We start from the raw sequence: 14,961 nt of genomic DNA, 5'->3' as shown, positions 1-14,961 counted from the left end.
TTTCTTTTACATAACAGTTGCTAAAACTTTTGTTCACTACCTGTTCTCAATTTATTCACAATATATACTCCATAAGTAATCACAATAAAATAAGTAAATAAATGATAATTGGTGAAGTAAGTTACATTTCATATGTTGAGATAAGTAAGATTATTTTGTGAGTGAAAGAATGAAAGAATGGATGAGTTAAATAAATTCAGAATGTTTATGCTGGTTCTTCTTCTTTATTTTGTAAACACTTTTAAGTGTGAAGAGTTTCTTGAAGTGAATCATATTAGTACATTGTTTGATTGCTTTTCTTAATCCATTCCATCATTTAATTCCACATACTGATATACTGAAGGTTTTAAGTGTTGTACAAATGTTTTAAATTACATTTCTCCCTAAGATTATATTTCTCCTCTTTTTTTGAGAAGAATTGTTGTATATTCTTGGGTAGCAGGTTATAGTTTGCTTTGTGTATAATTTTTAGCTGTTTGCAAATTCACTATGTCGTAGAATTTCAGTATCTTTGATTCAATAAATAAAGGATTTGTGTGTTCTCTATATCCAACATGATGTATTATTATAACTGATCTTTTTTGTAACACTGTTAATTAATGAAGTGTACTTTTGTAATTATTTCCCCATATTTCTGCACAATAATTCAGATATGGTAACACTAGTGAGCAGTAGAGAATATGAAGTGATTTTTTGTCTAGAACATGTTTTGCTTTATTCATTATTGACGTGTTTCTTGCTACTTTATGTTGTATATTTTTTACGTGAGATTTCCAGCTCAATTTATCATCAATCATTATACCTAGAAATTTGGTTTCATTTACTCTTTCAATTTCTATTCCGTCTATTTGTATTTGTGTTTGACTTTCTCTTCTACTGTTACCAAATAGCATTATTTTAGTTTTACTGAGATTCAACAATAGTCTGTTTTGGTCAAACCATCTTTTTAATTTGTTCATTTCTTCTGTTATTATTTGTAGTATCTTCTGTGTGTTCTCTCCTGAACAAAATACTGTTGTATCATCCGCAAATAATACTAACTTTAAATCTTTTGTAACTTTACAAATGTCATTTATATATAGATTGAATAATTTAGGTCCTAGTATTGATCCCTGAGGTACACCACAGGATATATTTAGCGTTGTAGAGGTGTGTTCGCCTACCTTCACGTATTGTTTCCTGTTTGTTAGATAACTTCTTATCCAGTTTAAGACTAACCCTCTGATGCCATATCGTTCTAGTTTTTTGATTAAAATATTGTGATTAATTGTGTCAAATGCTTTAGTTAGATCCATAAAAACTGCTGCCGCACATTTTTTATTATCTATAGCATTGGTAATTTCTTCTGTAATTTCAATTAAAGCCATGGAAGTTGAAACATTAGCTCTGTATCCATATTGATTTTCTTCGAGTATTCTATTTTTATTTATGAAACTCTCTAATCTGTTATTGAACAGTTTTTCAATGATTTTAGAAAATTGTGGAAGTAAGGAAACAGGTCTATAGTTTGTAAATTGATGTTTGTCGCCAGTCTTGTAAATTGGTGCAACTTTAGCTATTTTCATTTTGTTTGGAAATGTACCTGTTTGAAATGATAGGTTACTAATATACATTAATGGTCCTGAGATCTCTTCAATAACCTTTTTTATCATTTCCATATCAATTTCATTACAATCAGTTGAAGTCTTGGATTTACATTTTTTCACGATTGTAACTATTTCCTCCTGTGTCACATTACTGAGGAACATGGAGTTGGGATTTCGCTCTATGGTATCATTATAGTCCTCAATTGAAACTGGGTCTGGAATCCTTTCTTCCAATTTTGGTCCAATATTTACAAAATAATTATTGAAGCTTTCAACTACTACTATTGAATGATAAAAGACTGACTTAATTAAATGTGTCATTTTCCAATGGAAGTATTGAATGATAAAAGACTGACTTAATTGTCTTTTTTCAATGGAAGTATTGAATGATAAAAGACTGACTTAATTGTCTTTTTTCAATGGAAGTATTGAATGATAAAAGACTTAATTAAATGTGTCATTTTCCAATGGAAGTATTGAATGAGATAAGCCACATGGATTCTTACTTCTTGTGTTGTCGGCCTGTTGCAAAGTTGCAGGGCAGCAGGAACAAGGCGCGAGGGTCACAGTCTCCCGGACTACTTTCCTCGGAGTCTTCCTGGTTTGCGCGGGCTTTTTGGCTTCTAGTTTGGTGCTGGTCTTCCTGGTGTTGGTCAGTTTGGCCAGCACGGCTTTCAAGGACGCCTCTGAGACTTCCACCTGCGGCTTCTTCGGGGCGACCTCCGGCTTGGCGCTGTACTTGCTGTGCAGGACTTCGGCCAGCAGAGCCTTGGCGTACAGCTCGGAGGTTTCAATCTTAGGGTCTTTGGCCAGAGCCTCCGCTTTTGTGTTGCGCTTGGCTCTTTTAGCGGGCCCGGTCTTCACTGAGACCTCATGGACTCCCTGCTCCTTCAGGAGGGATCCTGCTTTAGTGCTGGCCTTTCGTTTACTTCTTTTCGACAATGAGACCTTCACTGACGACTCCACGGCTTCGGCTTTCTGCTCCTCTTGTTTGATGGTGACCTTTCTTCTGCTCCTTTTGACAGGGGGAACCGCCACGGTCATCTGGGCCACTTTATATTCTTGGGGTTTGGTGTGGACCCCCTCTTTAGGGGGCACTGCAGTCTCTGTTGCTGGCTGTTTGACTTCAGCAACATGCGGGATGGCGCCATAAAGCCTCTTTGTGAGGAGCGCTCCATTTCTGTAGGCCTTGCTACTTTCAGCCTTCCTCAGACCGCAGCTCTCCATGAAGGTGGCCACGTCCATGTTGTCCGGACCTACAAGAAGAAGAAACATATTTTGTAATACACCTATCATTACCACCCACTTCACCGCTACTTGATTCCATTTAGGGGCGAGTAGCTTTTATACAGCAGCAGCCTCCCACTCCCTCCCCTCTGTTGCAAGTTTTGTTGATTCTATGTAACATTTTTATGTGGGCTATGGCTATGAGTTTTTTTCCCCTTGGCCTCAGCCTGGAGTCCAGCCTTTGAGTGAATATTTTTTTTACTCCACCCCCAACCCCTGCGTTTACCTGTTTCTCACCTTTATTTTTTTTTATGGGGCGCCAGAAGTTGCCAGACCCGTCAGCGATCTTGTTTCTGTCTCCCTGTAATGTTTGTCTGATCTTGAATGGGATTGTGCTGAAAATCTCAATTTCCCCTCCGGGATTAATAAAGTACTTCTGATTCTGATTTTGATTAGGGCATCTTGTTTTCTGTTAATACTTAGGTCTACTACACTACTGTATTTTAATGTTGTCATTATGGTGGTACTTAATGAATACTTAGGTCTACTACACAACTGTATTTTAATGTTGTCATTATGGTGGTACTTAATGAATACTTAGGTCTACTACACAACTGTATTTTAATGTTGTCATTATGGTGGTACTTAATGAATACTTAGGCCTACTAAGTTAATGTTGTCATTATGGTGGTACTTAATGAATACTTAGGTCTACTACACTACTGTATTTAATGTTGTCATTATGGTGGTACTTAATGAATACTTAGGCCTACTAAGTTAATGTTGTCATTATGGTGGTACTTAATGAATACTTAGGTCTACTACACAACTGTATTTTAATGTTGTCATTATGGTGGTACTTAATGAATACTTAGGTCTACTACACAACTGTATTTTAATGTTGTCATTATGGTGGTACTTAATGAATACTTAGGCCTACTAAGTTAATGTTGTCATTATGGTGGTACTTAATGAATACTTAGGTCTACTACACTACTGTATTTAATGTTGTCATTATGGTGGTACTTAATGAATACTTAGGTCTACTACACTACTGTATTTAATGTAGTCATTATGGTGGTACTTAATGAATACTTAGGCCTACTAAGTTAATGTTGTCATTATGGTGGTACTTAATGAATACTTAGGTCTACTACACTACTGTATTTAATGTTGTCATTATGGTGGTACTTAATGAATACTTAGGCCTACTAAGTTAATGTTGTCATTATGGTGGTACTTAATGAATACTTAGGTCTACTACACTACTGTATTTAATGTTGTCATTATGGTGGTACTTAATGAATACTTAGGTCTACTACACTACTGTATTTAATGTTGGTCATTATGGTGGTACGTAATGAATACTTAGGTCTACTACACTACTGTATTTAATGTTGTCATTATGGTGGTACTTAATGAATACTTAGGTCTACTACACTACTGTATTTAAGGTTGTCATTATGGTGGTACTTAATGAATACTTAGATCTACTACGCTACTGTATTTAATGTTGTCATTATGGTGGTACTTAATGAATACTTAGGTCTACTACGCTACTGTATTTAATGTTGTCATTATGGTGGTACTTAATGAATACTTAGGTCTACTACACTACTGTATTTAATGTTGTCATTATGGTGGTACTTAATGAATACTTAGGTCTACTACACTACTGTATTTAATGTTGTCATTATGGTGGTACTTAATGAATACTTAGGTCTACTACGCTACTGTATTTAATGTTGTCATTATGGTGGTACTTAATGAATACTTAGGTCTACTACACTACTGTACTTTATGTTGTCATTATGGTGGTACTTAATGAATACTTAGGTCTACTACACTACTGTATTTAATGTTGTCATTATGGTGGTACTTAATGAATACTTAGGTCTATTACACTACTGTATTTATTGTTGTTATTATGGTGGTACTTAATGAATACTTAGGTCTACTACACTACTGTATTTAATGTTGTCATTATGGTGGTACTTAATGAATACTTAGGTCTACTACACTACTGTCATTATGGTGGTACTTAATGAATACTTAGGTCTACTACACTACTGTATTTAATGTTGTCATTATGGTGGTACTTAATGAATACTTAGGTCTACTACACTACTGTATTTAATGTTGTCATTATGGTGGTACTTAATGAATACTTAGGTCTACTACACTACTGTATTTAATGTTGTCATTATGGTGGTACTTAATGAATACTTAGGTCTACTACACTACTGTATTTTAATGTTGTCATTATGGTGGTACTTAATGAATACTTAGGTCTACTACACAACTGTATTTAATGTTGTCATTATGGTGGTACTTAATGAATACTTAGGTCTACTACACTACTGTATTTAATGTTGTCATTATGGTGGTACTTAATGAATACTTAGGTCTACTACACTACTGTATTTAATGTTGTCATTATGGTGGTACTTAATGAATACTTAGGTCTACTACACTACTGTATTTAATGTTGTCATTATGGTGGTACTTAATGAATACTTAGGTCTACTACACTACTGTATTTAATGTTGTCATTATGGTGGTACTTAATGAATACTTAGGTCTACTACACTACTGTATTTAATGTTGTCATTATGGTGGTACTTAATGAATACTTAGGTCTACTACACTACTGTATTTAATGTTGTCATTATGGTGGTACTTGATGAATACTTAGGCCTACTACACTACTGTATTTAATGTTGTCATTATGGTGGTACTTGATGAATACTTAGGTCTACTACACTACTGTATTTAATGTTGTCATTGTGGTGGTACTTAATGAATACTTAGGTCTACTACACTACTGTATTTAATGTTGTCATTATGGTGGTACTTAATGAATACTTAGGTCTACTACACTACTGTATTTAATGTTGTCATTATGGTGGTACTTAATGAATACTTAGGTCTACTACGCTACTGTATTTAATGTTGTCATTATGGTGGTACTTAATGAATACTTAGGTCTACTACGCTACTGTATTTAATGTTGTCATTATGGTGGTACTTAATGAATACTTAGGTCTACTACACTACTGTATTTAATGTTGTCATTATGGTGGTACTTAATGAATACTTAGGTCTACTACACTACTGTATTTAATGTTGTCATTATGGTGGTACTTAATGAATACTTAGGTCTACTACACTACTGTATTTAATGTTGTCATTATGGTGGTACTTAATGAATACTTATGTCTACTACACTACTGTATTTAATGTTGTCATTATGGTGGTACTTAATGAATACTTAGGTCTACTACACTACTGTATTTAATGTTGTCATTATGGTGGTACTTAATGAATACTTAGGTCTACTACACTACTGTATTTAATGTTGTCATTATGGTGGTACTTAATGAATACTTAGGTCTACTACACTACTGTATTTAATGTTGTCATTATGGTGGTACTTAATGAATACTTAGGTCTACTACGCTACTGTATTTAATGTTGTCATTATGGTGGTACTTAATGAATACTTAGGTCTACTACACTACTGTACTTTATGTTGTCATTATGGTGGTACTTAATGAATACTTAGGTCTACTACACTACTGTATTTAATGTTGTCATTATGGTGGTACTTAATGAATACTTAGGTCTATTACACTACTGTATTTATTGTTGTTATTATGGTGGTACTTAATGAATACTTAGGTCTACTACACTACTGTATTTAATGTTGTCATTATGGTGGTACTTAATGAATACTTAGGTCTACTACACTACTGTCATTATGGTGGTACTTAATGAATACTTAGGTCTACTACACTACTGTATTTAATGTTGTCATTATGGTGGTACTTAATGAATACTTAGGTCTACTACACTACTGTATTTAATGTTGTCATTATGGTGGTACTTAATGAATACTTAGGTCTACTACACTACTGTATTTAATGTTGTCATTATGGTGGTACTTAATGAATACTTAGGTCTACTACACTACTGTATTTTAATGTTGTCATTATGGTGGTACTTAATGAATACTTAGGTCTACTACACAACTGTATTTAATGTTGTCATTATGGTGGTACTTAATGAATACTTAGGTCTACTACACTACTGTATTTAATGTTGTCATTATGGTGGTACTTAATGAATACTTAGGTCTACTACACTACTGTATTTAATGTTGTCATTATGGTGGTACTTAATGAATACTTAGGTCTACTACACTACTGTATTTAATGTTGTCATTATGGTGGTACTTAATGAATACTTAGGTCTACTACACTACTGTATTTAATGATGTCATTATGGTGGTACTTAATGAATACTTAGGTCTACTACACTACTGTATTTAATGTTGTCATTATGGTGGTACTTAATGAATACTTAGGTCTACTACACTACTGTATTTAATGTTGTCATTATGGTGGTACTTAATGAATACTTAGGTCTACTACGCTACTGTATTTAATGTTGTCATTATGGTGGTACTTAATGAATACTTAGGTCTACTACGCTACTGTATTTAATGTTGTCATTATGGTGGTACTTAATGAATACTTAGGTCTACTACACTACTGTATTTAATGTTGTCATTATGGTGGTACTTAATGAATACTTAGGTCTACTACACTACTGTATTTTAATGTTGTTATTATGGTGGTACTTAATGAATACTTAGGTCTACTACACAACTGTATTTTAATGTTGTCATTATGGTGGTACTTAATGAATACTTAGGTCTACTACACTACTGTATTTAATGTTGTCATTATGGTGGTACTTAATGAATACTTAGGTCTACTACACTACTGTATTTAATGTTGTCATTATGGTGGTACTTAATGAATACTTAGGTCTAATACACTACTGTATTTAATGTTGTAATTTTGGTGGTACTTAATGAATACTTAGGCCTACTAAGTTTATGTTGTCATTATGGTGGTACTTAATGAATACTTAGGCCTACTACACTACTGTATTTAATGTTGTCATGATGGTGGTACTTAATGAATACTTAGGTCTACTACACTACTGTATTTAATTTTGTAATTTTGGTGGTACTTAGTGAATACTTAGGTCTACTACACTACTGTATTTAATGTTGTCATTATGGTGGTACTTAATGAATACTTAGGTCTACTACACTACTGTATTTAATGTTGTAATTTTGGTGGTACTTAGTGAATACTTAGGTCTACTACACTACTGTATTTAATGTTGTCATTATGGTGGTACTTAATGAATACTTAGGTCTACTACACTACTGTATTTAATGTTGTCATTATGGTGGTACTTAATGAATACTTAGGTCTACTACGCTACTGTATTTAATGTTGTCATTCTGGTGGTACTTAATGAATACTTAGGTCTACTACACTACTGTATTTCATGTTGTCATTATGGTGGTACTTAATGAATACTTAGGTCTACTACACTACTGTACTCAGGTATTGGGTTTCACTATGTAAAAGCGCTTTGAGTCACTAGAGAAAAGCGCTATATAAATATAATTCACTTCACTAATCAGCAAACAGACCTTCAGTTGGCTTCACTTTTGCAGGATATTCTACAAACCCCGTTTCCATATGAGTTGGGAAATTGTGTTAGATGTAAATATAAACGGAATACAATGATTTGCAAATCATTTTCAACCCATATTCAGTTGAATATGCTACAAAGACAACATATTTGATGTTCAAACTCATAAACTTTATTTTTTTTGCAAATAATAATTAACTTAGAATTTCATGGCTGCAACACGTGACAAAGAAGTTGGGAAAGGGCATGTTCACCACTGTGTTACATGGCCTTTTCTTTTAACAACACTCAATAAATGATTGGGAACTGAGGAAACTAATTGTTGAAGCTTTGAAAGTGGAATTCTTTCCCATTCTTGTTTTATGTAGAGCTTCAGTCGTTCAACAGTCCGGGGGTCTCCGCTGTCGTATTTTACGCTTCGTAATGCGCCACACATTTTCGATGGGAGACAAGTCTGGACTGCAGGCGGACCAGGAAAGTATCCGCACTCTTTTTTTACGAAGCCACGCTGTTGTAACACGTGCTGAATGCAAATAATCATTAACTTTAGAATTTGATGCCAGCCACACGTGACAAAGAAGTTGGGAAAGGTGGCAATAAATACTGATAAAGTTGAGGAATGCTCATCAAACACTTATTTGGAACATCCCACAGGTGTGCAGGCTAATTGGGAACAGGTGGGTGCCATGATTGGGTATAAAAACAGCTTCCCAAAAAAATGCTCAGTCTTTCACAAGAAAGGATGGGGCGAGGTACACCCCTTTGTCCACAACTGTGTGAGCAAATAGTCGAACAGTTTAAGAACAACGTTTCTCAAAGTGCAATTGCAAGAAATGTAGGGATTTCAACATCTACGCTCCATAATATCATCAAAAGGTTCAGAGAATGTGGAGAAATCACTCCACGTAAGCGGCATGGCCGGAAACCAACATTGAATGACCGTGACCTTCCATCCCTCAGACGGCACTGTATCAAAAACCGACATCAATCTCTAAAGGATATCACCACATGGGCTTAGGAACACTTCAGAAAACCACTGTCACTAAATACAGTTGGTCGCTACATCTGTAAGTGCAAGTTAAAGCTCTATTATGCAAAGCGAAAGCCATTTATCAACCACACCCAGAAATGCCGCCGGCTTCTCTGGGCCCGAGATCATCTAAGATGGACTCATGCAAAGTGGAAAAGTGTTCTGTGGTCTGACAAGTCCACATTTCAAATTGTTTTTGGAAATATTCGACATCGTGTCATCCGGACCAAAGGGGAAGCGAACCATCCAGACTGTTATCGACGCAAAGTGTAAAAGGCAGCATGTGTGATGGTATGGGGGTGCATTAGTGCCCAAGACATGGGTAACTTACACATCTGTGAAGGCACCATTAATGCACATACAGGTTTTGGAACAACATATGCTGCCATCTAAGCGCCGTCTTTTTCACGGACGCCCCTGCTTATTTCAGCAAGACAATGCCAAGCCACATTCAGCACGTGTTACAACAGCGTGGCTTCGTGAAAAAAGAGTGCAGGTTAGAGATGCGCGGATAGGCAATTATTTCATCCGCAACCGCATCAGAAAGTCGTCAACCATCCGCCATCCACCCGATCTAACATTTGATCAGAACCGCACCCGCCCGCACCCGCCCGTTGTTATATATCTAATATAGACGATGCAAGGCATTAGTGAGGTTATAAAGCTTTTGCCTGTTAAAGAAAGGAGACTGATCCAATGCAGCACAGACATTCGCGTGCCACGCTGTCACGGCCCAGACGCACACCAGTGCACAATCATATGGAAGCCGCGCTGAGCGCACCTCCAAGCGCGTCTCGCTGCCGGCGACGGCCGGGTATGGGCCCGACGCTCCAGCGCCATCCATTTTCAGGGCTAGTTGATTCGGCAGGTGGGTTGTTACACACTCCTTAGCGGGTTCCGACTTCCATGGCCACCGTCCTGCTGTCTATATCAACCAGGGTGAGCCCCACCCCATTCGTGAGCGCACTGCGCGCGGAGTGACCCCTGTTACGCGCCCCCGGCAACAGGGGTGGCGGGCAGGTAAGCTGCGCGGGCGGAGCGCGCGGAGTGACCCTTGTTACGAGCCCCCGGCCACGGGGGTGGCGGGCAGGTAAGCTGCTTACCTGCTGCGCGTGACGCCGGCCGCGGCGGGGTGTCGGTGCGGTGGGCGCGGTGGAGACCCTGGACGTGCGTCGGGCCCTTCTCACGGATCGCCTCAGCTACGGCTCCCGGTGGGGCCCTCTCGGGGGAAGGGGCCTCGGTCCCGGACCCCGGCGAGGCGTCCCTTCTCCGCTCCGTAAAAGTGTCCATCTCTTTTCTTTTTTTCTTCTTCTGTTGTGGCATATGCTGCAGGTGCCTGCTCGTTTTTCGTATGTGGGTAACAACATTTAACTATGTATATATATTTACCAATTGGTTTAACTGCCACCCGCCTGAATCTATTTAAAATCTAATTTTTTTTTATTTCAACCGCCCGACCCGACCGCGGATAATCTGCGGACTCCGCGGTTGTGCCCGCAAACCGCGCATCTCTAATGCAAGTACTTTCCTGGCCCGCCTGCAGTCCAGACTTGTCTCCCATTGAAAATGTGTGGCGCATTACGAAGCGTAAAATACGACACCGGAGACCTGTTGAACGACTGAAGCTCTACATAAAACAAGAATGGGAAAGAATTCCACTTTCGAAGCTTCAACAATTAGTTTCCTCAGTTCCCAATCGTTTATTGAGTGTTGTTAAAAGAAAAGGTGATGTAACACAGTGGTGAACATGCCCTTTCCCAACTACTTTGGCACGTGTTGCAGTCATGAAATTCTGAGTTAATTATTATTTGCAAAAAACATCAAATGATTGGGTATAAAAACAGCTTCCCAAAAAATGTTCAGTCTTTCACAAGAAAGGATGGGGCGAGGTACACCCCTTTGTCCACAACTGCGTGAGCAAATAGTCGAACAGTTTAAGAACAACGTTTCTCAAAGTGCAATTGCAAGACATTTAGGGATTTCAACATCTACGCTCCATAATATCATCAAAAGGTTGGGGGGGTGTGGAGAAATCACTCCACGTAAGCGGCATGGCCGGAAACCAACATTGAATGACCGTGACCTTCCATCCCTCAGACGGCACTGCATCAAAAACCGACATCAATCTCTAAAGGATATCACCACATGGGCTCAGGAAGACTTCAGAAACCCACTGTCACTAAATACAGTTGGTCGCTACATCTGTAAGTGCAAGTTAAAGCTCTACTATGCAAAGCGAAAGCCATTTATCAACAACACCCAGAAATTCGGTCGGCTTCTCTGGGCCCGAGATCATCTAAGATGGACTCATGCAAAGTGGAAAAGTGTTCTGTGGTCTGACGAGTCCACATTTCAAATATATTTCCCAATTGGTTTAACTGCCACCCGCCTGAATCTATTTAAAATCTTTTTTTCTTTTTTTTTCAACCGCCCGACCCGACCCGACCCGCGGATAAAATCTAATTTTTTTTTAATTTCATCCGCCCGATCCGCGGATAATCCGCGGACTCCGCGGTTGTGCCCGCAAACCGCGCATCTCTAATGCAAGTACTTTCCTGGCCCACCTGCAGTCCAGACTTGTCTCCCATCGAAAATGTGTGTAAGCGTAAAATACGACAGCGGAGACCCCCGGACTGTTGAACGACTGAAGCTCGACATAAAACAAGAATGGGAAAGAATTCCACTTTCAAAGCTTCAACAATTAGTTTCCTCAGTTCCCAATCGTTTATTGAGTGTTGTTAAAAGGAAAAGGTGATGTAACACAGTGGTGAACATGCCCTTTCCCAACTACTTTGGCACGTGTTGCAGCCATGAAATTCTAAGTTAATTATTATTTGCAAAAAACATCAAATATGTTGTCTTTGTAGCATATTCAACTGAATATGGCTTGAAACATCTAACACAATTTCCCAACTCATATGGAAACGGGGTTTGTAGTTTGTTGGCAAATGTTTGACCAAAATATAATTATTATTATTTTAAAGTTGACACATGATGAAACAGCTTTGGGGTATTTCCCCACATTTTCAACTTTGAAGCATATATAACTTTGAAGACTTTTTTCTTTCTTTAATGGAGTGTTGCCACTACTCACCTGGGTGGATGTTGGGGGCCAGGAAAGGTAAAGTGTGAAACCTGTCCACGTTCATAATCGCCCGTGTTAATTCCACAGAGTGTCGCCTTGCACAAATCACATAGTTAATAAAAAGGCGAGCCGGGCTTAGGGGATGGTGTGAAGTGGAGTGTCGGAGTCATAAAGGGCTGCCGTCCTTTGGCAGTCACAAACACGTCAAAGGCGCTATGCCGCCCCGCGGGACTCGAACAAGGGGACACGGCCGTGACACTTGCCTGCGACTTAAACCACGCGGACTCCGCCGCAAAGCAGGCTTGTAAGGGAGCCGCGACTTTGGACAAAGACATGAATCACCGTCACGACAGCCGCCATGCCGGCCCCGCCGTCCTCGTCGTCGTTAATTGATTTACAGTAATGAGGTTTCGCGGGAGAGGCGGGGGGGGGGGGGAGGGGCGGTGACGTCACGGCTGCTGAATCAAAGCGGAAGTGTTGATTGTTTACTTTATGCCACATTTTTAATCAAACTCTGGAATGTTGCTACGAGGAGCACTTAATATTAAGTCATTATTTCGCAAAAAAGGATACATTTCCTGTAACTTAATGTGAGCAAAATATGCAAAATATACAATTTTTTTTAACAATTAACGTGATTCCGGCTTTTTTATATTACCATAACAATCCATCCATTTTTTACCGCTTGTCCCTTTCGGGATCGCAGGGGGTGCTGGAGCCTATCTCAGCTGCACTCGGGCTGAAGGCGGACCGTGTGACCGTTATTAGTAAAATTCCAATTTTTATCATAATATCGCACAAATGTTCAGTTTTTCTTGTCGAGTAAAATGACGACTTTTATTATAATGCTGCCAAAATTCTCAAGTTTTTCTTGTGAAATTATGACCTTTTTCTTGTGAAATTCCAACTCCTTTTTCACAAGATTTTTTATATTTGCATAGTATGTATATATTATTAATATTGTAAATACACATCTTTATATATCTAGAAAGGCTGGTCCTAAAGAGGTAGGCATTTTTCTCAGGTCTCAAGAAGGTAACAAATACAAGTGTGTGTGTGTGTGTGTGTGTGTGTGTGTGTGTGTGTGTGTGTGTGTGTGTGTGTGTGTGTGTGTGTGTGTGTGTGTGTGTGTGTATGTGTGAAATAAAGTGGAGTCAAGCACAAGTCACACACTAAAACAGTTTGAAAGCAAAACTATCCATCCATCCATCCATTTTCTACCGCTTGTCCCTTTCGGGATCGCGGGGGGGTGCCGGAGCCTATCTCAGCTGCACTCGGGCTGAAGGCGGTGTACACCCTGGACAAGTCGCCACCTCATCACAGGGCTTAATAATTACTTAATTTTAACATGAATGAATATAATTTGGGATAAAAATACAGTGTCACTCATTTCATTCATGTAAAAAAAAAGTACATTTGATTATTTAATAATTTAATTATTTCATGATTAAATTATTTGTAATGAATTAAATGACTAAATAAAGCTTTAAATACTTAAATGTGTCATTTAGTTAATTAAAAATAAAAATAAATGTGATATTTAATTCATGAAACAATTAATTAAATCATGAAATAATCAAATGTAATTTTACATTAAATTGATGACACATTGAATAACACATTTATGTCTTTAAATCAAATTCTAATTAAATATTGGAAAAATTTGGATTTTAAAGACTGATTTTGATGGCTGAGTTTGACAGATAACATGAAACGCTGACAAGGGCCAAAATTGTATTAATAAATTAAATTACTTAATTGTGTAATAAATTAATTAAATCAATAAAAAAAATTGAATTAATTGAATCTGTAAATAATTAAATTACAAAATAATCATATCATGAAACAATGAAGTTAAATAATCAAAAGATCAAATATAATGTTACCTTATATAAATTAATGACACATCCAAGCAGACTTATTTAGTTCAAATTATGATTAATTAATGAATCTTTGAGTGATTATTTAAATATGTATTTATTTAATTTTGGCCCTTGTGAAAAGATCCATTAATTGTATCTGTTAAATTCAGCCGTCAACACCTGACTGGTTAAGTACTTGTATTTAATTTTGGTACCATTTGGCCCTCCATTTCTTTGGGGAAATTTAGGGTGGGGAAGAAATGTCACAAAAGGCAAGAAAAAAAAAAAGTCCTCTTAATAAAAGTGAAATAAACACATGATTGTTCTGCTAGCGACAGATAACTTTCTAACTTAAATACAAGATTCTTCTTCGCATTCGGGCGGAAGGCGGGGTGCACCCTGGACAAGTCGCCACCTCATCACAGGGCTTAATAATTACTTAATTTTAACATGAATGAATATAATTTGGGATAAAAATACAGTGTCACTCATTTCATTCATGTAAAAAAAAAGTACATTTGATTATTTAATAATTGAATTATTTCATGATTAAATTATTTGTAATGAATTAAATGACTAAATAAAGCTTTAAATACTCAAATGTGTCATTTAGTTAATTAAAAATGGGAAAAAAATGTGATATTTAATTCATGA

The 14,961-nt window shown here is 37.4% G+C and overlaps 1 protein-coding gene across 2 annotated transcripts in view; it reads right to left on the bottom strand.

Moving 5' to 3' along the window:
- The window catches only part of LOC133620522 (serine/threonine-protein kinase pim-2-like), a 37,884-nt gene extending 25,022 nt beyond the window's left edge, over window positions 1-12,862 (bottom strand). For both annotated transcript variants that reach the window (XR_009817525.1, XM_061982102.1), the window contains exons 1-2: window positions 12,455-12,862; window positions 2,093-2,842 (exon numbers count right to left, since the gene is read on the bottom strand). Coding sequence is in view for 1 of the 2 variants with exons in the window: in XM_061982102.1 (XP_061838086.1) it covers window positions 2,093-2,842; window positions 12,455-12,509 (805 nt within the window). In the remaining variant the exon portion in view is untranslated. The remainder of the gene's footprint in view (window positions 1-2,092; window positions 2,843-12,454) is intronic.
- Window positions 12,863-14,961: the final 2,099 nt, after the last annotated feature.

Source organism: Nerophis lumbriciformis, linkage group LG24 (genome assembly GCF_033978685.3).
Source record: "Nerophis lumbriciformis linkage group LG24, RoL_Nlum_v2.1, whole genome shotgun sequence".
Classification (NCBI taxonomy): domain Eukaryota; kingdom Metazoa; phylum Chordata; class Actinopteri; order Syngnathiformes; family Syngnathidae; genus Nerophis; species Nerophis lumbriciformis.
Note: the sequence above shows the minus strand (reverse complement) of the source record. Positions and strands in the feature narration are given on the sequence as shown.